This window comes from Mirounga angustirostris, unplaced genomic scaffold (genome assembly GCF_029215605.1).
Source record: "Mirounga angustirostris isolate CCGP_5_RB_7025 unplaced genomic scaffold, mMirAng1.0.hap1 SCAF_12, whole genome shotgun sequence".
NCBI classification, from domain to species: Eukaryota; Metazoa; Chordata; class Mammalia; order Carnivora; family Phocidae; genus Mirounga; species Mirounga angustirostris.
The window spans coordinates 96677818-96705623 of NW_026991720.1; the positions used below are offsets into that span (position 1 = coordinate 96677818).

Genomic DNA, 27806 nt, shown 5'->3' on the forward strand with positions numbered 1-27806 from the left:
AAGCGGGTTTCCTCCAGTTTTGGGGGCCCCGGAGGTCCTTAGCAGTGAAAACTACCTCCCTCCCAAAGCAGAGCTATTGTCTTCAAAAGCACCCTTACTCGGCGTTGTAAATATTGCTGAAATTCACACCTCAACATTGTTTTGTGAGATTTATTACAGTATCTTGAATGAGAAGAATGAATTAAGGAAGCAAACTCTGCAAAAAAAAAAAAAAGCTTTTCTTTTTAACAGTATCAGTGAGACACTGGGGAGGGTATGTCCTCTGGTAAGCGCTGTGAATTATGCAAGACTGTTGAATCTCAGATCTGTACCTCTGAAACAAATAATGCAATATATGTTAAGAAAAAAAAAAAAAAGAAGAAGAAGAGAGTAGCGGGAGGGGAAGAGTGAAGCGGGGGAAATCGGAGGGATAGACAAACCATGAGAGACGGTGGACTCTGAAAAACAAACTGAGGGTTCTAGAGGGGAGGGGGGTGGGAGGATGGGTTAGCCTGGTGGTGGGTATTGAGGAGGGCACACTCTGCATGGAGCACTGGGTGTTATGCACAAACAATGAATCATGGAACACTTCATCTAAAACTAATGATGTAATGTATGGGGATTAACATAAGAATAAAAAAATATATATAAAAGAAAAAAAAAAAACCAGTATCGGTGAGAGAGCTCTAGGTTCTAGGTGAAGAGACTTCAGGCACATATTTCTGTGGTTATGCTGAGATGAGCTGACGTAATGTTAAAAGGACTCCACGCTAACTTGTAAGCCATTAAAAGGAAAGGTAATTTTGCTGGATCAGTATATCTTCAATGTGTACAATTTGCTACTGCACTTTATTAATACATTGAGGAGTGTGCCAAAGTGGGAGTTTCTGCATAATAATAAGGGAATTTCCCCATAATAATAAAGAAAGGAAGCCTGCGGGAGGAATTTCAAGTCCACAGTGGTTATGCCACTGGGAAGTGCATTGTGTCTAATTTTTAAATTTAAAATTTTTACATATAAAATTAAAATTTGTTTTTTTAATATTTTATTTGACAGAGAGAGACACAGCGAGAGAGGGAACACAAGCAGGGGGAGTGGGAGAGGGAGAAGCAGGCTTCCCGCGGAGCGGGGAGCCCAATGCGGGGCTCGATTCCAGGACTCTGGGATCATGACCTGAGCCGAAGGCAGACGCTTAACGACTGAGCCACCCAGGCTCCCCTAAAATTTTAACAGTTTTTAAAAGGTCCGTGTTTGCCTTGCTTGGTATATATTCTGTGGGTTAGAACCAAGAGTGGGGAATAGTTTGGCTCTTGTCCTTCTCGACTGTAAGATAACTAAATTGTCTAGATTTCTGAGGCAGCTGTTTGTTTGTTTTTTTTTTTTTCTTTGACTCTGTTTTCCCTAACCTTCTGCTAAGCCTCTCTACCTTCTCTTTCTCTGGCTCTGCTTTGGGATGAGAGCAAAAGTTTGCATCGACCCACAGCAACCCGAGGCCAACGGTGTCAACAACAAGACCCCATTTGCCCACTGGATCCTCCTGAGCATCCCCTGAAGCGGGCTCTGCCACATCCCATGGTGGCCCCTCTTTCAGCCAGCCTCTGTTTAAGAGGATGAAGCCCCCTTATTGGCTGGTGAGGATCCAGAGAAGGTGAAGAAAGTTCAGTGGAACTGAAAGACAAGACGTGAAAATAATCTTGTGGGACATTCCAAAGACACTCCATAAACTAGCAAAGGACCCTGGAAATAACATATACATTATTTGGGGGAAAGTACAGAAGATGGGCAACAGTTTATAGAGTTTATAGAGCATCATATTGTAATCCTAGGCACCTTTAAAAAAAGCCATTTCAAAGATAACTTGGTGGAGCAAAATGGACATGCATTTCAGAGGCAGAAACAGCAATGGGCTGGAATCCTATGCCAACCACGTAAGTATGAGCAAGCGTCTTAATGCTTCCAAAGCATACTGACCACAGGCTGGTCAGGAGAGTTCACTGTGGTAGTGTGTGCAAAGAACTAGTCCTGAGACTGGCCCTTGGTGGACATCCAACGACTGTGAGTTTCTATCCTTTTGGGAGAGACAGAGAGTAGAATGGAAGACGCGACTCTTCTCTATAGGAGAAGGCCTGAGGGAATTATGCCAACTGCAGCCAGAAAGAAAAAAGACATGAAAAGTGAACATTTAGAATGTGGTGATGAAAAAAAGTCCAGAACAGGACAATGTGCTGCTAGACACCAGAAAATGTGCCTTCTGATGTCCAGGCCTGTGGACAATTAGGGAACAAAGGAGAAACTTACATCAAGAATTTCCTTGTTGGCTTTTGGAGATGTGGCTTCTCTTAATTCCTTGATGGCCACGGGAATTTTAACCTTCTCACCTTCCGGGATCCAGAGTCCCTGTGATGAGGGGGGAGAGAAGACATTAACTGGCACTTGTCATTTTATGCAATATGCTGACTTGTGAGACAGACGGACTTTACCAGTGACGCCGTCCCAAAGGGCGAGGGACCTTGAGCACAGCTCTGCGCCCCAAGGCCATCGGTGCTAGGAGCCGTGACTCTCCGCAGCTCTTCTGCTATCACGTTCCATGAATCAGAGTCGTTAGATGAAAAACCCTAAGGCTGTGCCAGTTATAAACCCAGTGTGGGTCATTCTGTTCAGAATTCTGAGATACTGGGTGTCAGCCTAATTGAAATCAGCCGTGATGTAACAGGATCCAGAAAAAAATGAATTAAGAGGAGCTGTTTTGACCTGGGCTTTGTTTGGATCCTGTCACACAGTGGTAGGCAGTCCTCCTTCGGACTCCGTCTCTGCCACCCACCCCTTTACAAAGTCACCGCTGCTGTCCCTGAAAACTTTGATGCCTGTGTAGGGGCCCCACAGGACCCCTTATTTGTCACCATGGTTATACAAGATTTCCTCTTGGCAACTTGGGGAAGACGCTGGAATTTCCCAAACCATGAGCAACACAAAGAGTAGATGAGGTTGATGAGCAGAAGACAGCCCAGGACTCTGGCTCTGCCCACCAACCCGCGTCCCCAGAAGTCTTGGTGCCCTGGCGGCCTCACCTTGTACACCGTGCCGAACGCTCCAGAGCCCAGCACCTTGATCTTTTTGAATTCCGTTTCCTTTAAGATCCTCAAGAGAGCTTGGTTGGGAGCTTCTCCGCTGGGTGTAAGAGGCTCAACAAGCTGTGAGAGACAAGGAAGAAGAGCCACCACCTCAACGCTCAAGGCGCACGTGGAGGCGGGTGTTAGCCAGGCCCACACACGGCCACGTGTGGATGTGCTTCAGCACAAACAACCTGCCACGCTCACGTGAAAGAAGAAATGCACGCCTTCTCAAAGAACTTCACGAAAGATACGCTGACAAAGGGACTCCGGGTATGGGTATCCTTGAACAGAACAGCTCCATTTCGACAAATGCAATTTCTCTTTTCCAGTCAATTAGCTGGATTGAGAGGCTTTTGGTGAGGAACATTTCGAGAGGGTTGGTCACAATGGTAGCCTGCTGGGCGTCCTAACACGCAAGTGCCTTTATGCTATGAGCTGCCGTGGGTCTCTCCTCCCAGGGACCCTGGCTTCTGACACCCTGTGGGACACAAGGATGCCGGCTCAAGTGAGTCACAAACAGAGCTCAAAGCAACAGCACTGTGTAGACAATGGGATTTTCCACAGTAACATCTCAACCACGTGCCTTCACAGGAACCAACGGACGCCTATTCACAAGCCCTTCTGTGCACATATACGCATGCATGCCACATGGCTTTGTATCCATGTTGTGACTGATTTCATTCCAGGGCTGTACCAAAATGTAACTAGTGGTTTATAACGGGACATTCAGAGATTCTTTCTGGTTTTTCCACCATCAGACATAAAACATAGTAATACAATTACATATTTAAAATACAAAATCTTGAATGCCAAGGCTTGGCAGGTGAGCCCCTGTTCCTGTCCGGGGCGCTGGGGCTAGGGACACTGGCAGGGCGTGCTGGGCCTGGGCACCCACTCACCTCTCTTTCTTGCAGCAGCCTACGAAGCGTGCGCTTCCGGACGATGTGGCGCCGGCGCAAAAAGAGGCCCACCCCAAGGGCCACCACCACCACCAAGAGGAGGCCACCCACAATGCCAGTGGCAATGGATGGGATCTTGGGCCTGGAACGAGAGGGGGACATGGGAAAGTGAGGCTTGCTGACAGATTTCATTACGCTGGCATTTTATCATTTCTTGCATTTTTTGACGCCTTGCCATCATTTAACATTATCTCAGAAAGTAGATTCCACGTGGCTTCTAAAGAGAGGAAAGAACGCAAAGAGTTTCTAGGGTAGTGTTTCCACCTTCTTGAGCATAAGAAGGCCCTCCCTCCCAGCTTTCTTACATTTTTTTAAATTAAGGTATCATCTGGACATCCCCATATGACAATTATAGTTTAATCTATTGATTAAGAAACTGCATAATTCAAAAAGTAACTCAGACTTCAATAATGCTTTTCATATGAATTTGCATTTATCCCCAGAGTATCTCCCTACATTTGAAGCCTAGAATGCCACATGCATAAGACATGCATTGTCTCCTGGCTTGCCTGGGTGAAGGCACCCTTTCCACAACGTTGAGCCTCTTCGAAGAGTCCTTGGCTTTCAAGAGGGGCCCACAGCCGTGTGGAATGCTTTATGAATAAGCTTGGGTGAGATTATAAAGTGATAGGATTTCAACACAAAAAGCATCACTGTCATAAATGAGTGATGTTACTGTGTAACAGCAAAACCACTCTACCACCCTCCTTCTTCCCACCGAGGTTGAGCCTGATTTCAGGGACAACAAAAACTCAAAACGAAGGTTCTGAGGTTCACTGGGGAAAGAACCATCTGAATTCGTGGATTCTGAATTTAGACTCTTTATACAATTATTATTCTCAAGTATCTATTCCATTTGAGCTTCTGGCAAACTTCATATTTTCAGGAAGAAATGTTGAAGAATTATCGAAGATTAATTAGTATCATTAGCACATAAATACCCCAACATTCTTACAAATTTCTGGTAAGTGGGTCAAAGGTGCTCCAGCGACAATGATATCTACAACACTTTCTCCTGAGTGAGTGCAAAAGTCGTCTCCTGCATTGTGCCATCCCCCCAATTAACGCAGTTTGCATTAGTGAGTTTTTACTATCTTGAAAGGAACACTAGAACGATATAAAGAGCAATTTATTACAGAGTATGTGTTCCATGGAGAGCTGGAATAAGGGTAAGTGAATAAAAAGAGAAAAAAAATAAAAAGAGTAAATATAACAAAGAATGGTCATTGACTCGTTTCAAGGTGGGGCTTTGATGGAAAACCTCATTATGAGGGTACAGATAGGACAAATTTTGCTGATATAGGCTCAGCAAAGAGGAAGGGATGCAAGGAAATCTTTATCTCTGAGAAACTGCCTTACTCGTCTTTCACGTTTCACTTGATAGTAGGTAGGATTTATTCTCATGGCTAATGCTGGGGCAGAAGAGTCAGCTGACATGGAGGGCAGGCAGGTTGTTGAAGAAGGGACTATGCAGACATTACTCGAAATGGAAGAGGTGCCTGGAAGTCTGGTTCGCGTTGGGTATGTCGGGAATGGCAAAGAAGTGCCTTGCGCGTAATTCCGATTCCTTGCCAGACTCTTTCCTGATGAGTCTGACCAGGGATTCCCAATTCTGCTTCTCTTAGTGCAGCATTTCAAGTAATGATGGCAAATTAATCAGAATTGAAACGCTGAAGGAAGTCATTGTTTCGAAAAGGTCGGTCAGGGGAGAAAATCCCCCCAAGCTGGAGCTCTGTCCTCAAACGTGAAGGTCTGAGATAGGGTCCACTGGGTCAGCAAGGACGAAAAGAAGAGAAGCTAGGAGAAGGATCCAGCAAACCTGGTGTAACCAAAGATGTCAGAGACAGGCTCCATGTAGAGAGAAGCCCTGGGCACTGAGTGCTGGGGCCACACGGAGCGGGTCCCAGGGCTCACACCCTGCGCCCCCTCCCCTAAAGCACACCAACGAAGCAGGCGGGGGAGAGGTGGGTGCATTCAGCAGGGTGGTCTCTGCTAGGGATGCTGTGCTGGCCCAGAGAAGACGCTGTCAACGTAGAGGGCGATCAGAAATGCGGGAGAGGGTTATCTCTGCCCTTAGGTGTTTGCTCATCTCTGAGAGCGTCCACTGGACACAGACATCATCACACTTACCCGTTTCTTGCACAGCCTTCAAGACCTGGCCCAGCACAACTGTAGGAATTGAGAAGAAAAACACACATTTTAATCGCTCCACTTCTTCAGTATTTTGTCTGAGCTTTTTAAAAAAGATTTTCTTTGCTTATTTGAGAGAGAGAGCGTGTGTAGAGCGAGAGAGAGAGAGAACGAGAGCATGAGCAGTGGGGAACGGCAGAAGGAGAGGGAGAAGCATGCGGGGCTCGATCCCAGCACCCTGGGATCATGAACCGAGCCTAAGGCAGGCGCTGAACCGACTGAGCCACCCGGGTGCCCCTTGGAGAGTTTTTATTAAGTCATAAGGCAACATGTTTAAATCACCCTCACATCATTAAAATCACCATGAATCCCAATTCCGCGGCAGTGGTTAATCATTTACTTACTTTGCAGGTATTCATTTGCTCATTCTCTCAGCAAGTACCTTTGCGTACGTACTCTGGGATGGGGGTTGTACTAGCATTGAGCAAAGCAGACGGTTTCTGGCTTCTGCCACTGAAATGCCTTCACGTACACTTTGTGATATATTTATAGGTGTAGCTGCCTCACGTCTCGCTCTAGGATGTCAGTATGGGCAGGGGAGTAGAGGGCCCAAGACCAGAGCCATACTGATTAAGGAGCAGGCGGGGAGGAACAGATGAGGGAAGACAAGTCTCCGTGGCCGGGAAATGGCAGTGATGATTTCAGACCCAGAACGCCAGGAAGAAATAGCAGGAGTTGGCTTCACCCCCTCCCACACGACTGAATCGAGTTACACGCAGGACAGACAGCACTGGTCTTCAGTGACTCCTGAGCTGCTGGGTTCCCATTCTAGTGGGGGAGGCCACCATCCCCTACTTTGATTACAGGACGATGTAAAAAGGCAGAATACATTGGCTGGGAGGAATAGCAGCTTTTGCCAATACAAACACCAGTAGGAAAGCAACATATCCTAATTCGACGGAAAAGACAACTCATACTGTTGCGCATGGACGGACCTACAGAGCATTATGCTAACTGAGTCGGACGGAAGGACAAACACCATAAGGTTTCACCTATATATAGGATCTAAGAAAACAAAACAAATGAACAAACGAACGACTGAAATAGACTCATAAATACAGAGAACAAACCTGTGGTTACCGCCGGGAAGGGGGTGAGGGGGCTGGACAAAATGGGTGAAGGGGTTAAGAGGTACAAACTTCCAGTTGTAACAGAAGTAAGTCATGGGGATAGGAGCACAGCGTAGAAAATATAGTCCAGGGCGCCTGGGTGGCTCGTTGGTTAAGCGACTGCCTTCGGCTCAGGTCATGATCATGGAGTCCTGGGATGGAGTCCCCCATTGGGCTCCCTGCTCGGCGGGGAGTCTGCTTCTCCCTCTGACCCTCCCCCTTCTCATGTGCTTGCTCTCTCTCATTCTCTCTCTCAAATAAATAAAATCTTTAAAAAAAAAATTAAAAAAAAAAAAAAAGAAAATATAGTCCATAATGTAATAATTCTGACTATACTTTCTGTGCTGAGCACTGCATAATGTATATAGCATTGTCAAATCACTAAAACGAATATAACATTGTGATTCAGCTCTATTTCAGTTTGAAAAAGGAGGTGGGGGAGACTACCGTTTCACGGCCTGGGAAAGGATGAAGGTCTACATTTCAAATTTGTGAACAGGATGGGGGCGCCTTCGAGCACCCCATTTCCTATCTCAGTCAAGGGCTGGGATCTGTACACTTCTCTCGGAGGGGAGGGTCTGTTCCGTCCCCATTTCCATGCTGTCCTGCTCCTTTCCCCCTAGTGCCTTTGGGCCTTCCTCCCTACATCACTCACACACACACACACACACAGGCTTTTTCAGGCCGTGGGATGCATGGGAGGCCTCGCTATTTCACTCTATAATCTCCCAGGAAAACCAGAAGTCAAAGACAAAAGGCATCACTGATGAATGACCACTGATAAACTCCCACCCTCCTCAAAATAACTCTGCTCACTCGCTTGTTCTCCCCCACAATGCCCGGCAGTCCCCGGATGGGGACACTATGCAAAGTGAGTGCAAATCGAAATTGTAAATTTGGGGACCACATGCAGGGATTTTTGCAGCCTCTGGAGCTGCAAAAAGCGAAGCTGCAGGGGTTACTAGGCCAGGAAGCTACAGACACGCGAGTAGCTCAGAGGGAAAGAAAGGCCGCGTGCCTGACAAGGACAGTGACAGGCCAGGTGCTGGAAGAGAGTCGACTCGGGTAGCGAGATGAAGGGGTCCTTGGCAAAGCCGGTTTGCAGAAATGACTGCTGAATACGAAGTCAAAGAAGCCAACTCGTACTCTCCTTCAAGTGCATCAGAAAAACCACTCCCTGTCCTCCACTCGATTCACTCTTTTTTGGTTACGTATCATTAAAACAGGACACATTTCGACCTGACCTTCAGCAGAGGCCGAGCTTTGGCTCACCCGTAGGTACAGTTGGAATGGCACAGATGGCAGGCAAGGCTGGCATCGGCAAACTTCCAGACCAGGGTATTGTTCTCTCCCATGACGCCAGCCGGGCAGGTCTTGACGCAGTGGGGGCCGTCGACGTAATGAGCACACCTCACACAGCTGTCTGGGCCCTGCCAGGACAGAGGAAGACCTTCATGCACCTTTCTTTCTCTTGCAGAACTTACTGTGAAAATAGCCAATAATGATAGAAGAGCCTCAAGTAGAAAAACAACAAGCTTGTCTGGGATTGCCGTCGCTGGACAGGACCGCGGCGAACAGCTTCCTGTAAAGTCTGCCCGACTTTCAAGGCGTTTAGGATGTAACAACACTAAGTACTTGGTTACATTTTACTTAACAGATTACGGGCATCCTTCTCCGTCAAAACAATCTAATGGGTCTGTGAGTACATTTACACCTTTATGGCTCAGATGGACCTTCTTGCATAACACGCTTGAGCTTCAAGGAAGGCTCTGTGGGAAGCCAGACTTGCCGAGGCCAATTTAAGAAAGCCTACGTCTGTGTTTCTCTAGGGACAACAAGGTGGCTGCACAATTAACTGTGTACCGGGCTACCTCTGACTGTTTGTCAAACTCAGAGGGTCCTCGAAAAACGCAGAAATGACAGCATGGGGACTGCTCGGGTGGTACTCGCACACTTCACAAAGGGACTGAAATAAAACGGGTAGGGAGGGATGTGTCTGTTGGTGAACTTCTCTGAGGTCTCCGTTTTGTCCAAAGACCGAGTGTTCTCAGAACCAGAACAATCAGATGACTGAGTCGGTATCAGCAGCTGATTTATATCAATGATGAAAATTTACCAACACCATGTGAACTTATAGACCAATGGTTTACTCTGTAACTTGCCACGTTGACAGCCTATAAACTTCAAAAACACAGCCTTCTGCCCAATTCAGAGAGAACCTCTGAAAAACGATTTCAATTAGCAGATTTAGGTATGGCTGTTGAAGCTCAAGTCCACACAGATGTCCTTATAAATAATATTGAGAACGAACATTAGGACACTGGTGTGAGGGGGACCTGAATTCTCACTTATGCTCTTTAAAACATCACGCAGACAGAAAACTGAACTTCGAAAAGTTTTGCTAGGTGTGTCTTTAAAAATGCTTTGAATAGCTGTGAACTAATGTTCAATAAGAATTTGATGATGTTTGATTAAAAGGATGAAGCAACGACAACAGATGTCAGAAACAGTGAAAACTGGCTGACCATGTACCCAGTCTACCATAGGCCTCCCTTTGGTGAAAGAGTAGATGTTATTAAATGTGTTGGGGGGTGTTGGACAGAAAGGGTGAGTGCTCTTTCAAGGTGGGTTGCGTGATGACGTCAGCTCAACCACAGCCTCTTAGATGCCGCTGTGGGGTCCCAAGGCCCCTTGTCTGGGCTGGGATGGCCGCCTTTGGTGGCTGCAGTGAGGTCGGCTCATCACCGTGGTTCTGCTGCTGGGAAGCCTTCTCCCAGGATGTCGGAGTGAATACTATCCAATGTGCTCCTCACCCGTCCTGTGCAGGTGATATTCATGGCCTGGGGCAGGCATTCTGGATGGCACTGTATGCACTGGGAATTCTCCACAAACTCCCTTGGCTCCCTGAGAGAAGAAAGGAAACTGATCAGTACCATCTCTAGCGATCCTGCTTCAAAACGCTGGGGGTTACAACCGTCTGAGTTAATTTGTCTAAAACTTTAGGTGATGCAAATGCCTTTTCTCAGCAAAGCAAAAAAAAAAAAAAAAAGGTCAACATGTAACCATTGGGAATCTCGGATTATACTATAATATCATAAACTGATTGTATTAACTGAATCCTTGGTCATCTTCTTCCTGAACAAACCCACAAGTTTCATTTATAATCCAAACATCTTCCCTGCATTTTTCTACAAGGCATCATTTTTGTCCATTAGGCAAACAAGCCGATAAATGAAAAAAGGAATCGTCCTTAAGAGGCGACCTCTCCCCCAATATGAGATTCATGGATATTTAAATTAGGCTTTTTTAGAATCATTTAAATCATTTCTTTAAATGATGAACTGTAGACTAATGTACAGGAAAAGGAAGGAGAGATGTTAGAACTTACTCCCTGGTTATTAAGAAAAACAGTAAGTATGGAACACAGGTGTGAAGAATTTTGCTTCTAAGAGTTTGGTGATTTCTCCAAGATGTCTAGATCAATGTTAAGCAAGAAGACGATGTTTGATTGAAAAGACAAAATAGTTGTGAGAGCTATTAAGGCTGAAAGCTGCCTGGTAATTAACTACTGGTCTTCACTCCAGTGAACAAGGACTGTTTACACCCCACAACATGTTCCATAAATCCTCCCTTATGTTATCAATTAAACCAAATATGCCCAGTTGGTTTTTTCCCTTCCCGCTTCTGAGTTACAATGCCTGAGGGAGGACTCAATCTTGCAGACTGAGCAAGTGCCAGAAACCAGCGTTCTTTAACAGAAAGGCACGACCAACAGAGTTATTTTAATTCCTTCTCTCTCTCTTTTTTTAAAGATTTCATTAATTTATTTGAGAGAGAGATAGCGAGAGAGAGAGAGAGCACAAGTGGTGGAGGGCGGGGAGAAGCAGGCTCCCCGACGAGCAGGGAGCCCAATGTGGGACTCGATCCCAGGACCCTGAGATCACGACCTGAGCTGAAGGCAGATGCTTCACCGACTGAGCCACCCAGGCGCCCCAGTTCCTTCTCTCTTTAAAAAGATATGGAAACTAATATTTCTTGTTGAAACAACACTGTCAATTGTACAAAGTACTCTGTTAGGTTCCTGAGCCTATCTGCTAAAGGGTTCCTACAGAACTGGACTTGGTCTTCTCATCCTGCTCCCGAATATTTCTGGATCCAAGCCCTGACAGTGAAACAAGAAGGAAGGTTTCCTGTAGCCATCTGTAATTCCTATGGTCCTATGGCTCCTTCTCTCTCACAAAATTTCCCCTTTTCTTCTAATTAAAAAAAAAAAAAAAAAAAAGCCCCTGCCTCTCTCCTTCAATTTTGCTTTCCTGTTAATTTATTCTTAGTCATTATTTTAGAACATTCAAAGCTTTATACCAATCTCAAGATTCCCAGAGAATTGGGGCGCCTGGGTGGCTCAGTTGGTTAAGCGACTGCCTTCGGCTCAGGTCATGATCCTGGAGTCCCGGGATCGAGTCCCACATCAGGCTCCCTGCTCAGCAGGGGGTCTGCTTCTCCCTCTGCCCTCTTCCCTCTCATGCTCTCTGTCTCATTCTCTCTCTCTCAAATAAATAAATAAAATCTTAAAAAAAAAAAAAGATTAAAAAAAAAAGATTCCCAGAGAATCGACAGATAGAAATCAATTGCAAATAAATTTAAGAATGATTATGTGGCTGTTTGTTTCTTTGTCCATGGTTACATTTAAAGTTATATGCATGGTTCAGTATTTCTTGAACATAAAACAAAAATTAACTGGGAAATGTAATTTATATTAATCTATTTTGACACGCCAGGGAGAGTGTATTGCAAAGAAAAGTCTAAATGACTGTGGTCTTGGCCACACGAACCACTTATGACTTTTCCATTTGTCTTGGGAACTCCGTGTGGCTTAGAAAAACAGAGATTTCCAAAACAGAGACTCTACAAATTGGTGGACTGGGTTAAGCCATGAAAAAAGTTTGTTCATGTTCTTTTGTGATTAACACCTGTCAACAAATAAACCAAAACAAAGGAAAAAGGGGGGGAAAAAAAGCAATAGGATCAATGTGAATAACTGTAAACCTATAAAAACAATTGCCTTAACTTTTATCAAAACACAGGTGGTAAAAAATAACTTACCCCTCCAGAACATTGCACTTCTCCACACATTCCCTGCCCCGGCTGACGTTTCTGCAGGACACACAGTCTTTGGGCTCTGGGCCCCAGCAGCCCTCTGATGAGCATAAGGGATGGCAGACGTGGCCGATGGCCTCTGAGAAGACACAGTGAGCCACAGTGGTCAGCTACGGCACAGCGACTAGATGGGCCAAGTGAGACCTGTAAATGAGGTGCTGGGTTCTCTGTGACCCTGAGCTGCACGGACATGCAGGGGGTGGGGGGTGGGGGGGGCACTGGAAGAAGCAGTGACACCAACTGGGCCTCTGGAGGCCAAGTGCAAGTCCTCTTCCCCACTGGGAGTCAAGGGTTCCCGGACTGGACCTGGGTAGCATTCTGCTGATGAATGTCACAGCCGATGGAAACACAGGGAAGGTTCGTGGTTCCTTGCCACGTGCTGGGCACCATGCCAAGAGTTTTAAGGGAGGGGGTAACAGGGTGATGGGTATTGAGGAGGGCACGTGTTGTGATGAGCACTGGGTGCTATACGCAACTCATGAATCATTGAACACTACATCAAAAACTAATGATGTACTATACAGTGGGTAACTGAACATAAAAAAAAAAAAAAAAAAAAAAACCCAAAAGCCAAAAAAAACCCCCAAAATAAATAAAATCTTTAAAAAATAATAAAAAATAAAAAGAGTTTTACATATAAAATTTCATTTCATTCTCTCACTAGCAGTGAGAATCACCGAGGAAGCCAAAGCCTAAAGAAACTAAGTAAACTGACCCAGGTGTGGAAGCTAGAAAGGGCTAGAGTCAGGGTGTGAACTCAGACCTGCTTCTCCCAGTGACCAGGCAGTGCCCATGCCCTGGCTTCAACAGCTACCTGTGGCTCTACCATCAGACTAGGAAATGTCGGTGTAAAATGTTCATTCTATCTGCACGCATGTGCATGCGTGTGCGTGCATGTGTGTGCATGCGTGTGCATGCATGCATGCGTGTGCGTGTGTGTGTGTGTGTGTGTGTGTGTTGCTAGCTACAGTCATCAGAGGCTGAAATGAACAGGGAGAAACCTACAGATAAAAGGTAAAATAATACAAAATTTAGTTCTGCAAATTACAAATAATCGATAGCTTAAACCTCAAGGCAAATTCATCCTGTAAAATGTGAGCGATCTAGAAACTATTCCGAGGAACTTCACATGATAACTTCCCAATTAGGAATCTAGAGATTTCTCTTAATCTGCTTCTTCAGGAATAAAAAATGTAATTGAAAGGTTTGGGACTATTCTAAATCAAAATAGACGACCCATGTAAACCATCTCCGCAGCCACCCAGAGTGATTACTTACTGCAGCCTTTTTCATCTTTGTTGTTTATAATTTTGGTCTTCTGACTTGAAGTCCCAAATAGTTTTTTCCAGTTTATTGTATTTGCATAGCACAGTTTTTGGTTTCCTGAGATGATCACATCTCCGTCACTTATCTCCTTGAGGGAGCGTAATCCCAAGGACGTTATGTCCAGGCCGACGACTGCAAGAGAAAACTGACCACTATGGTGGAGAGAAGAAACATAACATTGTGAAAAAGTATGAAAAAATTATATCACTAAAAACTTGATTTTTATTTTCTGTACCACCTTATGTTTACTACAAACTGCCTCCCAGTGATTGTAAGTCATATTGTAGGAAGTCTTTATTGCAACTTTTGAAAATTACAAGAGATTTGTTTTAAGCTCTTCCAGGCAAAAGCTCGTTCCTTTTTCACTTAGTATTTTTAACTCCAGGGGCATACGGGGAGCTGAACAGATGTTAATGTCATTATTATATTTACTGCCTTTTTTTTTTTTTTTTTGGCCTGGGAACTGAAAATATGTTCTAACCTCTCAAATATCCAAATATACTTCAAAAAAATCACAGGTTCATTTTTTCCATCCACCTACTCACCCATTCATCTATCCATCCATCCACTCACCCATCTATCCATCCACTTGTCCATCTACTTATTATGCATGCATGCAGCCGTCCATCCATCCTTCCACCTCTCTGTTCATCCATCCATCCACCCATCTATCCATTCATCCATCCACCCATCCACCCATCTAGCTATCCATCCATCTACCCACTCATCTATCTACGCATCCATGGATTCACAATCCATACATCCACTCATCCATCTGTCCATCCATCCATCCACCCATCCATCCATCTACCCACTCATCAATCTATTCATCCATAGATTCACATTCCATCCACCCACTCATCCACCCATCCATCTACCCACTCATCCATCTACCCACTCATCTATCTCTTCATCCATGGATTCACAATCCATTCATCCACTCATCCAACGGTCCATCCATCCATCCATCCATCCATCCATCCAACTACCCACTCATCAATCTATTCATCCATAGATTCACAATCCATCCACCCACTCATCCACCTATCCATCCATCCACCGATGCACTGATCCATTTACCCATCCATCCATTTATTGAACAAACATTTGAACCACTCAACTCTGTGCTAGAACTCTATAAGGCTATCAGTAGGTTTTCATCCAGTGACTGGACGAAAGTAATCCACACTGAAGGGAGGGAAGTCTTGAACCACCAGGAAGAGCAGGAAGGCAAGAAAGCAGATGATGGGTGCTGAGAACCAGGAGCTTCTGCTGGAGCAGAAACCTGGAAGTGAGGAGGCTTGGGAGAGGGGTCTGGGGAGGGTGGAAGAGACCAGAGCACAGAAGACCTTGGACACCTTGAGCTTGCCTGTTGTCTGCAAATGATGGAAATCAGAGGAAAGAGATTTGTATTTTTAGGAAGCTAACTGGACACCAGGACAGGGAATGGGCCAGTTGAGACAGTGCTGAATGAGGAGACATCAGGCATAAGATGACAAAAGTTTAATTTGGAGATTCTCTTTCTCTCCTGACCCTGTCCTCCTCCTCCCTTCCCACAACCTGGCTCCTGAGGAAAGTGAGGAGCCCTGTGTAGGAGACCTGCAGAACAACTGTTTAGAAATTCTCTCTCAACATGTACCCTACGGAAGCCTAGACCCTGGGACAAAGCTGGAGTGACCTTCCTCTGGTGAGCCATACCTGGAGTCGGTGGTCACCCTGCCCCTGTGTATCACTGGACTTCTCATTAAATGTGAAAAGAAAAAAAGAGTGATTCTAATTTTGTTTAAATTCCTAAAACTAAGCCAAGTGGTCCACGCCAGTCACCCAAGAAAATTGATCTAAATCTCGTCTCTGCATGAAATCTTGGGCAGAAGAAGTATTTTTGAGAACTCAGAACAAAGGGGTTTTTCTGGGAAGTGACGTTAGCTGCTATATATATTTTATGTGCACTTATCCTGATTTTCTTTCATATTGGATTATACCATGTTTTAGGGGCCAATTAATGGGTAACATTTCTCAGCATCAGACTGTTTCCAAGGCAGGTTTGACAAAGAGATTCTCAAACTCTTCCTCACCACAAAACTCATTATTACTCTTACTATATTAAAGATGCTTGTATGTGAGTATTTCACTGTCAGAGTTGGAAAAGTGGAAATCCCGAACAAAACATTTAATGTGAAAAAGTCTCTCAGCTCCCTCTAATATCATGTGCTCATAAGGACATGTCACCTCAGTGCTCTTCTTGCCAAAAATACACAACCTCAAATCGAGTCATGAGGAAACATCAGCCATTCTACAGAACGTCTGACCAGTACTTTCTAAAACTGTCAAGGCGACAAACGGTAAGAGTAGACATGGGGACCGTTATAGATAGGAAGGGATTGAGAAGACATAACAGCCAAGTGCAGTGTGGCATTCACAGGCAAATCGGTGAAATGTGAGTGATGCCTGGTGCTGGAGTCCACAGCACTGAGCCAATGTCAATGCCGCCATTTGGTACTCTTACCACGCGTAGGTGAGACGTTAACGATGGTGGGAGCTCTCTGGAGGATCTTTATAACAGCTGTATAAATCTAATTTCAAACTCTTCACGGGGTCTTATTTTAAAAATCGATAAATAAATAATCTACCAGGCTTTGGGCAGGGTCAACTTACTGTTGCTTTGTTCTTCCACGTATGATTTCTAGGTTCTCGAAAGCATGGAGGTCAGTCCTGTTTTCGGGCCAGGCCTGAATCAGCAGAAACCCTAGAAAGGCAAAAGGAAGGCTCAGACCCCCACCACTTGCCTTTTTATGAGACATTCTAGGAGTCTCGAGAAACTGTAATAGGAGCAGGAGAGGTGAACATTGGATTTGAATCTTTTCTTTGTCTTCACCGAGTACATACCCATGGGTAGATACAAGCCAAGGCACAATTTTACAGCGGGCATCTGCCTCTCCTATAGAAGTCTCATCCCTTGCTGCATCTCCCCTGCCACCCTTGTCCTGCCACCCCCCAGGCCGTCCCATGGTGCCACGGCCCTGATGGCCAGGCTGGGCTCCGTATCTGGTGACCCAAACCCGCTTCTGCTCTTGATGACAGCTGCCATGTTTTGAGCTGTTATCACACAAAAGGAGAGTCACATAATTTCCTTACTTAATTCCAGTCCTCAAAACAGTCTTGTTATTTAGCTTAGTTAGGTCTAATCACTCCCTTTTTAGGGATGAAGGCAGGGACGTGAGGTCCAGTCTGTGGGCTTGAGAGCCTGTGCTGTTCCCTCAACGTTCTGTCCTTCTTTTCCCTCCACCCTCAAAAGTCACTGGGCCATCAGGATGGCTGGCCAGGGCCGAGGAGACAAGGGTTAAACATGTTCACACAAAATCAGGGATGACTCAAGTCTTTGATTAAAGTGTTCACCCCCTCACATGCAGGAGAAATTGCAATCGTGAAAACTATCCAAGAACTCACTAGTCATTGATGGTAGAAGTTCAGAAGAAATGTTTTTATGATGCTGAGAGAGAAGCAAATGCAGCTACCAGTTCTCTCTCTAGGACACCCATTTCCCATTCATGTTCATGGAATATGTTAGCGGCACACACCTGTTATTTCCCTTACAGTTTTTAGAATATCCAGTTCCTTTGGATCGAGAGGTAGAGTACGCGTGAAGGAGTCACTGAAACAAGTAACAAAATGATTATTGATTAACAATGTCTACCCGTGAACAAAGTGGGTTTTGTGTTTCTCTATTGCAGTAACTTAATCTGTTACTTACCCTCTAAATGCTACGGGCAGGATATGAAGGTCTCCACTGATTGAGGTGCAATTTTTGAAGTGTTTAATGTTTGTAGCATTTATGGAAAGTGTGTCTTTAAATTCACCAATTCCTATTCCATTACACACTGTAAAGTTAAAGGAGATGTTTATTCCCTTCACATATGCTGAATTCAGAACAGCTAGGGCTCCCCAGACAGAGGAGAGCGGGAAGAGAATTGTAGCCATGAGACCATCCTCGCCATGCCATCGTTCATTCATTCAACAGTAATGGAGGCCTGCTGGGTATCAGTCACTATGGAGGGGCTTGGGGTCGGGGTGGTTGGAGAAGGGGATGGTGTCCTCATGGTGGTTGCTGCCCTCAACTGGACTTGCATTCTCCTCCTCATGATTTCCCACTTGGACTTAGCCTGATTGCTCTTAACCATCCCTCCTTGGCAGTGGGATCCACCTGCTGACGCCAGGGCCGCCCCTGCCCAGCTCTCATCAGGGCATTCCCCTGACTAAAACTTGATACCTTTCGATTGTCCTAACCTGGCTGCCGCTCTCTTGTCTATTTTTTTTTTTTAATGTTTTATTTATTTATTCATGAAAGTCAGAGAGAGAGAGAGAGAGAGGCAGAGGCAGAGGGAGAAGCAGCCTCCCCGCCTAGCAGGGAGCCTGATGTGGGACTCGATCCCAGGACCCTGGGATCATGACCTGAGCCGAAGGCAGACGCTTAACCATCTGAGCCACCCAGGTGCCCCTCTCTTGTCTATTTTATTTTATTTATTTATTTTTTTAATTTAATTTTTTCTTTTTTTAAGATTTTATTTATTTATTTGAGACAGAGAATGAGATAGAGCATGAGAGGGTCAGAGGGAGAAGCAGACTCCCTGCCGAGCAGGGAGCCCGATGTGGGACTCGATCCTGGGACTCCAGGATCATGACCTGAGCCGAAGGCAGTTGCTTAACCAACTGAGCCACCCAGGCGCCCTCTCTTGTCTATTTTAAAGAAAGAATGTACCTAGCTTATTTTTATTAAAGAGTAAGATGTGTTCATTCGACAATGTTGAAAAATAGAATAAAGGGATCAAAATGACCAGAGTTTCCACTACAGGATATTTTGAGAAGTGTTCCTTTCAGCTATCCTCCATGGTTATGTCACATCAGATATGTTTTTTTTTTTTAAGATTTTATTTATTTGACAGAGAGAGAGAGACACAACAAAAGAGGGAACACAAGCAGGGGAGTGGGAGAGGGAGAAGCTGGCTTCCCACTGAGCAGGGAGCCCGATGCAGGGCTCGATTCTTGGACCCTGGGATCATGACCTGAGCCGAAGGCAGACACCTAATGACTGAGCCACCCAGTATTTTTTTTTTTTAACTTATTCTGCTGTGAACATTCCTCATATTATTAAAACTATTCACGAACATGATTTTTCATGGCTATCTTATATTACATCATAGGGAATACTGTAATGACTTTTATCAGATAAACTGCTTTTCTTCCCCTGTGTTTACTTGAACCAAATGCTTTGATCTGTGTCCTATTGCTACATCAGTCTCAAATGCCCTTTTCCACACTCTGAGCCCCTTTATTAATTTATATCCACTCCTAAATTTCCATCTCAAATGCCATCTCCACCCTAAAGCCCATTTATCTGTTGTAATTCTCCCTCTAGAATTTGCAGAGCAATTTTGGTACCTATCTTTCAGACTTTATCTTGACTTTGAAGTATAATCACTGAAAATCTCATTGCTCAGGATAAGGTCCTATCCTTTCCTCCCCCCGGGGTTCTAGCAGATGCAGTCAAGCCCTGCTGCTCCCCCCTCCCCCCGTGCTCCACTCCACTGGGAGTCCCTTATTACTTCCAAGGAAACCTTCCATTGCTGACTCCAGTGGCCACGACTGTCCCACCAGCCACTACTGGGTCTCCGGGCTCACCCTGTGGGCCAGGCCTCCTCTCTGGTTCGAGGAGCTGCTCTAAGGAGTCCTGTGCTGAATGGCTCACTCAACCTTCCTGTGCTGCATCTAACACACTATGGGTTGTGGGACTCATGGCCAGGCTTCTTTAGGATCCACAGGATCTGGCTGACAGTGGAGAATGTGGTGGCCATATGAGGACTTGCCATTTAATTACAGGTCTGGCAGAGAATTCCATGTGCTTGAGAGAATGTTCATGCTCTCTCTCTCTCTGCTTGCATGTAACGGTGATGGTGGGGTTACTTTAATTCCTAAATTCAGAGACCAATTATATATTCACTCCTAGACATTCCTGGCACCTCCTTCCTTACCCAGTGGTACTGCCCTATGCCCGAAGTGATCTGAATTGGAGGATGTATAGAAAAATAGGGCATAATAATTATAGGAAAATCAAACTGTTTGTTGAATACAAAATTAACAAAATAAAACCCAAACCATCTCTGATTCTATCGGTCCATTTGAGGACACTGACAGTAACCCTCTCTCTCTTACTTCCCCTGTGCCAGGCACCACCCCCCATTCTCATTTTCCTCCTTCCATGTCTGCTCTGCCAGACAGTTTCCTGAAGCCAAAGGATATTCATCCATCAGGGCACTGACCCGCCTGCCCCACAGGAGTCATAAGACCAGGAAGACACGGACTTGGCTGACAAGCTCATGGGTCTGGCTTGGGACCAAGACTGCATGAACTTCAAATCTTGACTGCCATTCTTAGCTGCTGAAACGCGGGAAAGTCATTTAGATTCCCTGTTCCTCAGTGTCCTCATCTGGAGAATGGGGATCGAAATAACACAGAGGTCCCAGTGGCGTTGGGAGGATTCCATGACACGGAACAAGGCGGCTGAGTCTGCCCCGTGGAGAACATGTATGAAATGTGTATGGGAGCAAAAAGGGGAGCAATCAGTGTGGACTGAAAAGACAGACGGCTTCATGGGGAAGGTGGCACCTGAGGTGGATACCCAAGGTAAGCAGCTATGCACTCGGGTGTTGTTTATAATAGCAGAACAGTGTCCCAATCTAAATGGGCACGTAAAGGGAGATCCATTGAATAAATTATGGTATGGCCACAGAAGGGGGCCTAGGTAGCTGCACCACAGAATGAAGAAGATTCATATGAACTCTGGAGTGATTTCCAGAATATATTAAGGTTAAGCAACAAAGTACAAAGAGTGTAGATAGTACTTTTTGAGTAGAAGACACGATTGGGACGTGGGATGTGCCAAAGGGACACAGGAGCCATCTAGAGAGGCTCCTACTGGCCACATGTGGGGCAATTTAAGTACCCGAATGAACGACAGGAATGGATTGTAAGAAACTGAATAAAGGATTCCATGACCTCACATAGGAACTAATTTATTTTTTTTTTAAAAGAATGCCAACTAATAAATGGGATGATAGAAATAGAAAATCACTCTTTTATACCCACCAAGAAATCTTATCTAACTTGTCACCATCAGTGATGAAATAACATGGCACCATATGTCACCTGATTTAATACAATGAGCGGAAATCAACATGACCTATGCAATGCTCCTGCCCAAAACACCCAACCTGAATGCAGCCATGAGGAAAAACAGTCAATGAAGCCAAACTGAGGGACATTGTGCAAAACACCTGGGCTAGACCCTTCACATCTGGTCATGGAAGAAAGAAGAAAAGCAAGTGGGGGAGGGGAGCTGAGACATAGTTGTTGATTAATGAAGATAATGGGGGCAGGACATCTACCCGAAACCCATGACCGTTGACTGGGTTCTGGACTGAGAAGCAGCTAAAAATGCCTTAAGTGGGATGGGGGGTAGGGGGCAGTCTGAATTAGGGGACACTAAAAAAGACTATTGAGTTGATGTTAAATAATCCTGAGTGTGACCCCGTCTTCCATTACTTAGGAGAACGTCACCATTTGTGAGAAACATGCTGGCAAATGTAGGGGTGAAGCGTTACAATATCTGCAACTGTCCTCTGATTCAGAAAGAACTTTCACCCACGCATGCACACATCCACATAGGCACACACATATAAACACAAATTACGGAGGCAGTGAAAGCAATGTGGCAAAATATTAAAAAGTGGTGAATTTACGTGAAAGGCATCGGGTGTTCACTGCACTACTCTTGCAACATTTCTGGGTGTTTGGAAGTTTTTACAAAACAGATAAAGTAAAAGGCGTATTAATAAGTGGGAGAAAAGTGGCACTGAGGAGCCTCCAAGAACGGGGCACCGTACGAAGGAAGGAAGAAATTTCTTTCTTTCTTTCTTTTTTTTTTTAATTTTATTTATTTATTCATGAGAGACAGAGAGAGAGAGAGAGAGAGAGGCAGAGGGAGAAGCAGGCTCCCAAGGAGCAGGGAGCCCGATGCGGGACTCGATCCCAGGACCCTGAGATCATGACCTGAGCCGAAGGCAGACGCTTAACCATCTGAGCCACCCAGGCGCCCGGAAGGAAGAAATTTCTGAGCCTGAAGGAAGAGATTTGCTCAGATCTCCTCCAAGCAGGATGCTGAGGGGGCCTGGGGGACGTGGGGCGGATCAACCCCAGCTTCGTGACCAGACGGAAAGCCTCGCCCCTACAGCCTGCAGGCTTCCTACCTTTGCGGCAAGGCCCCTCACACTTTTTGCATTTGCGGACACCGTCTTCCTCTACCTCGTAGCTATCAGAACTGCAGGCACGGACACACGAACCGTGGTCTGTCACCACGTAGTTACCTGGAGAGACAAGGAAGGAAGGTGGCGAAAGCAGCACCAGGTGTTTCGGGGCCTCACACAATTGTCTCACGGTCTCCTATAAAGGGGCTGATGAAAAGGGCCTATAAAAGCCTCTGGTTTTATTTACTTTAAGGACAAAGAACGAAAGGTTGCAAACAGAAAAGGAATCAAGTTCAAGAGTTTTAATAGCTTATCAAACTGGCAGGAAACAGATGTGGCAGGGAGAACATGGGGCCTGCTCGCAGGTCTAGAACATCTCTTTGCAGCTCATTTTTCTGTCGGTTCAACCTTCAGGACCTGTGGTTAAAGCCTGAATACTTATTAAAAATAAGTGACCCTGAACAAAGCCCACTGTTCCATGGAAGCTGCCACATCCGAGGATGCATGTAATTCTCGTGGCCAACGGGCTGCCTTCCGTGGTCCTGTCTGGCTGGGGGGCTGGTACCACCAGCTGGTTCTGCATCGAGCCAGGCAGATGGGTCATCTTGGGAGCCTCCCCTCACTTTGGAGTAATTTATTTGTGTTAACATTAACACGGATATAAGTATGTTTCTGGAGCCCTATGTGTTCCTGTTTTGAATTCCCCAAGTACATCCTCAAACATATTTACTGGATAGTTGTAATTGTTCTTTCTGTAAATTGTCTGCTTTTGTTCTCAGGCTCCGGTTTCCTGTGGATTTTTAAACTCTACCTATTAAGCCCTCTCTCAAAGATTATACCTGTGTCAGAATTGTGACAAATTAAAAAATTTTAGTAAGTTAGTTCCATACAATGGTATATTATTCTATTTATGTGTTATTTTTTTCCGTTAGAATTTAAAAGTTTTCCTGTCCACAAATCTGGTAGGGCAAACCTCCCGCTCATAGCTGTGCTTACAATATTTTTCTCTTACTCTCTCCTCCTAGAAATTAAGATTGGTTTCTAAAGCTCTTTAATTAGACAACGCTACTCTCTCTCTATGAGGACATAATTCATATCATTTTCCTGAACATTATAGCCACCTGTTGAGTGCAAATACAAATAAGCAAAACCCAAGCTGAAACAATTAAAACAAAACCAAACAACACACAAAGAGGCTCCTCTGAAGTTTTAGTTCCCTTAAGAGGCACAATTTTCACCAGAATTTTAACTACTAAAGCAGGCGCATGTTCCCCCACACACACTCTCTAATTTAGGTCTTTTCGATACCTGCTGGGCACAAGAAGCTAAACGGTGAAGTGGCCCAAACTGACAACTGAACATTCTGGACTACTGCAGCTGGACCCCGGTCCCACGGTGTGTTTCCTGTCCTGGCCACCATGGACTCGAGAAGAGACGCCGGTGAACAGGGCACCAGACATCGCCTGTCACCTACGGCAGTGGCCTGACCCCCCGACCTGTGCACTCGGACAGGCCCACTGTCACCTGCCTGACAGTGAGGCAAACATAGGGACCCAAAGACTCCCCGAGCCAGGGGACTCAAGGATCCCAGTAGGAGACAAAGAGGAAACCGACTGCCAGATAAATGAAAGGGTTTCGCATGGGATGAACTCACGGGGGCATTTCTTCACGCATGTAGCACCAAAGCTGTACTTTCCCTCTGGGTTGACATCCATCTGGTAGGTGGTGGGGTTGTAGAGCATGAGTGGGGGGCAGGTGTCCTTGCATGTGGCCTCATCCCGGAACCTGCGGCAGACCTGTGACAGGAGGGACGACACTCACTGGTCAAGCTGGGCAAGGATGCTCAGGATTGTCTCAACTCTGTGCAGAAAGCTCAGGTTAGTGTTCTTAATGTCCAGGAATTTGATTAAAGCAAAAACAAACAAACCACCTCCCCCCCAAAAAAAAAACACAAAAAAAAACTAGCCAAGTACTTTCAGAAGATTCGGAAAGACCTTAAAAGTATGATTTTTCGGGTACTGTCCTAGCTGTGATAATTTAGGGATCATGACGATAAAAACCCACATCTTTATTGACTTGCAAAATGATGAAGGAGTTCACATGCTGGAGTGGTCCCTATGGCGTGAAATTATTTCTCAACTCAATTTCCTGGCTTTCCCTTATAAAGAACACTTGAGGATATGTTTTGGAATTTACTGCCAAACTGCAGAAAACCCTGATGAGGAAGGCTATGGTGCACAGAGGACCGGACCACATACAGTGCTGGCCCGAAGACCCACAGGCCGCCTCCCCTCCAGAGACACATTAGCATCAGCCCCGACCAACCACATCACAATCCCTGGGGCCGGATGCAGCCTCTGGAATTAAAAAATCGCCCCCTCCCTGAAACTGGAGTCTTCTGGATTGCCCCTTCTCTGGAGCCCACGGGGGTCTCATCACACTTGGTGCTGCGTCCAGGACTCACGTCTGCCGGCCCCCGTGTCACTAGGACGCCCAAGGTGCACGCAGTTGAGGTGCCACCTACGTGCCTACGTGTGGTGCCCACTGCCCACCGGGGTGAGAAGGCTTTTGTCAGGGCTTTCTGCAGTGACAGGGACAAGAGTGGGTGCTGCAGGACCTTCAGGAGGCCCTGAGCTGTGGTGGGAAGAGCAGAGGGCCTGGGTCCGAGGGTCCACGTGCAGTTCCAGCCGTGCCCTCAAATCCGTGTGGCTCTGGGTGCGTCCCTTACCATCTCTGTGTATTTATGTTAGGGCCCTTCCGGTAACAACCGGTGGGTTTCGACTGGAGCAATGGAGGATATAATAACAGTGCTGCTGGCCACCAAAAACACTAACGACAGACACCTCGTATTTAGTACTGCCGCCCATCCCACGCCCAGGTCCTCCTGGCATGGATGCTACGGGCACTGCGTCACCCAGACCACGGAACAGGCGGTGTTTACTGCCCACCGAGGCACAGAGGGGCCATAGAATTTGCCCGAAGTCACAAAGTCGGTGGGGAAGGCGGGACATTTAAAAGGTGCTTTGCCCCTTGGCACCGGGCAGCAACCGCATGTGCGGTAATTTCTCCCCCCAGAAGCCGGAGAAGCCCCCCACCCCCGGGGGGGGGCAGTCGGCTGGGGGGCTGGGTCAGCCTTACCAGGCAGTCGCTCTCGCGGGGCCCAGTGCAGCCGGCGGCACACTGGTTGTGACAGCAGTCACTGGGGGACCTGCCACGGCAGCGCCCAGAACACTGCTGAGCACAGATGATTTTGGTCACTGAAAAGGAGCAAAGGGTATGGATGAGCTGAAGAGCCAGGGAGGGTGGAACGGCCATTCCCCAGGGGCCCCGCAGAGCATTTGCACGCAGTGGGTGAAAAGGCGAACAAAATGATGAATTTAGTGATTCCCTGGCGCGTTCAAGTTCCCGAACCTTCGCACCCCGCCAAAGAACACTGAATCGTGACCTTTCTTTACGGCACCTTGTTTTGTTCCCACTGCTCTCTAGAGCAAACCAGATCGAGTCTAGACTTCTCGACCGGCTCAGTAATTCCATGCTAGTTAGAACTGAGATCTGGGGTGATATGGGAAGCCCGTCAAGGAACAAAAGCAACTGCCAGCAAGTCGTGTTTAAAGGATGAAACAGTCACATCACAATGAAACCGAAGGACAGACGCTGAACTTTTAAGGCGGAGGTCCCCAGATTCCGTGGCCACCCATGCTCCGAAACTAGGATTCCTGCAGAAAAACCCTCCTGGAAAGCGTAGCTCCCGCTTCTTTGTAGATGGGCCCCCAAGGGAGAGAAAACGAGGGGTGCTTGTGACCCTCCGGTAACAACATGGGCGAGTCTTCTATTCCCAGGAAAACAGGCCCAACACATGGCTCTAAGAGCCTGGCTGATATCTGCGCGGCTGACTTTCACTCATTTATGACACGATGAAGTGCCCAAAATAGCCCACACTGGATTAAGCACGTGTAAGGACATCTGCATGAATGTCATCCACGTAACTGCCAACATCTGGCCTTGGGGAGTCTTCAAAAGGGAAAACACATACGGTCAGCTAAGTGTAAGGGGAGGAAAGCGGGCACACATTTATCTGAAATTCTGCTTGCTGACTTACATTTCTGGCAATTCTCCTTTCCTGGACCCCAACAACTTCCATCGGGACAGTCTGGGTCACACTTTTGGCCTAAAATGTAAAAGTCATAGTTAAATTCATATCTCAGAGGAAGAGAACTGGTGGTAAAAACAAGCTCCTGAGCAAAGCAACGTTCTAGAAACAAGGAACAGCTTTCAAATTTCTAATTCTCCATTTGTCCGTTTGCTGGTTGGTTTGTAAGATGACTCAAAAGACTTTTGTTTAAAAAAATAAATAAATAAAAGAGAGATGAACCACGTTCTGCTTTTATTTACATTTCAGCTGCAGAAACTGAGGCAGAGAGTAATTATTGACTCGTCACAGGTCAGGAAAACTGGGGTCCAAATGGTCCAGTTTCCACATGTGTTTAGCCTTGGAGAATTTTCCAGCATCTCCAACAGCACTAAGGGAGTCTAGTCTGGTGGGGTGGGTATGACCCACTACATTCTCACTATGCCAGTCTCGAGTGACCCAAGGGTCAGTGATCCTAGGGGACATGGGGTCCTGCAAATAAAGACTCCTAGACCTGAAGCCAGACAGACACACAGAACACTGCTCAAAGGGTCAAATGTTCGCAGTGTGCATCACCTTGCTGATTAGCTAAACTTAAGCTATTGATTTGTGAGCTACTGTGTGGAAATACTTGATATCCATCAATCAATTTTTGCAGTTATCAACTACAAATCACAGCTACAAAGATTTTTTACTCTCATTAGTTGTGTTTCATTTTTACTAGCATTGAAATACCTGAAGACCAAAGCCTCCCATCTATATAAAGACAACAGGCCGACTACGAATATTTGTTTAAAAAAGATCAGCAGGGCAGGTGTCTTTGATTGCAAAGACATGAGACCTCACAGGAAGGAGTTCCTATGTGTCCCAAAGTCTCCTAAAGTCAGGAAGAATTTAATTCCTGGTAGACTCTAGATTTCAAATGGAAGAGCTGAGGATTTCCCAAGTTACTGTGGAACCAGGACACCCCTTTCATGAGACTGACAATCCTTCCAATCACCCCAGGGGTGAAGGGCAGCAATGCAATGCTGATGCTCCTAGGAATCATGAGAGATGGTGAGGGCAAACCCCAAATGCACGGTGTGGGCTGTGCATTGTGAAGAAGGGAGGGACAGAGAGAGAGAGATGGGCAAGAGTAGGAAGAACAAAAGCAGTGCACAGAAGTGTTAAAAGTGCTTGTCTGTACGGTGATACGTTTTTACTGTTTACCCTATTCTTCTTCATATTTCTCAAATCCCTATTATAAGCACGTAATAGGTTTGCAAAACAAAAATGTTTAAAATGAAAATGCTTAATGGCATCTTCATGTAGCGGAGAAAACATGTGCCAACCAATGAATCAAGGTTTGCTTATAATTCTATTATTAACCCTCTGTTACAGAAAAGAAAATGCAGGCAAATTATATAAAATTTGGATAATAGAAAAAAGCAAAAGGAGGAAATAAGAATCATCCAGATGTAATCAATATATACATGTAAGTATATGCATATGTAAGTATTGATGTAACGCTATACTTTGATTCATAACTTAAAAAAAGCTAATAAAA

General features: G+C 45.7%; 1 protein-coding gene across 2 annotated transcripts in view; it reads right to left on the reverse strand.

Moving 5' to 3' along the window:
• The window catches only part of EGFR (epidermal growth factor receptor), a 202624-nt gene that overhangs the window by 25467 nt on the left and 149351 nt on the right, over positions 1–27806 (reverse strand). Inside the window, exons 5-19 of one of the 2 annotated variants that reach the window (XM_045864946.3) lie at positions 26231–26299; positions 25270–25388; positions 23786–23927; positions 22135–22251; positions 17586–17712; positions 17413–17486; positions 16490–16580; positions 13787–13986; positions 12455–12587; positions 10165–10255; positions 8624–8781; positions 6183–6221; positions 3993–4134; positions 3049–3171; positions 2279–2377 (exon numbers count right to left, since the gene is read on the reverse strand). In XM_045864946.3, coding sequence (XP_045720902.1) covers positions 2279–2377; positions 3049–3171; positions 3993–4134; positions 6183–6221; positions 8624–8781; positions 10165–10255; positions 12455–12587; positions 13787–13986; positions 16490–16580; positions 17413–17486; positions 17586–17712; positions 22135–22251; positions 23786–23927; positions 25270–25388; positions 26231–26299 — 1724 coding nt within the window. Of the gene's footprint in view, positions 1–2278; positions 2378–3048; positions 3172–3195; positions 3572–3992; positions 4135–6182; positions 6222–8623; positions 8782–10164; positions 10256–12454; positions 12588–13786; positions 13987–16489; positions 16581–17412; positions 17487–17585; positions 17713–22134; positions 22252–23785; positions 23928–25269; positions 25389–26230; positions 26300–27806 lie in introns of those variants that run through there. The other variant, XM_064575460.1, reaches the window with a different exon arrangement.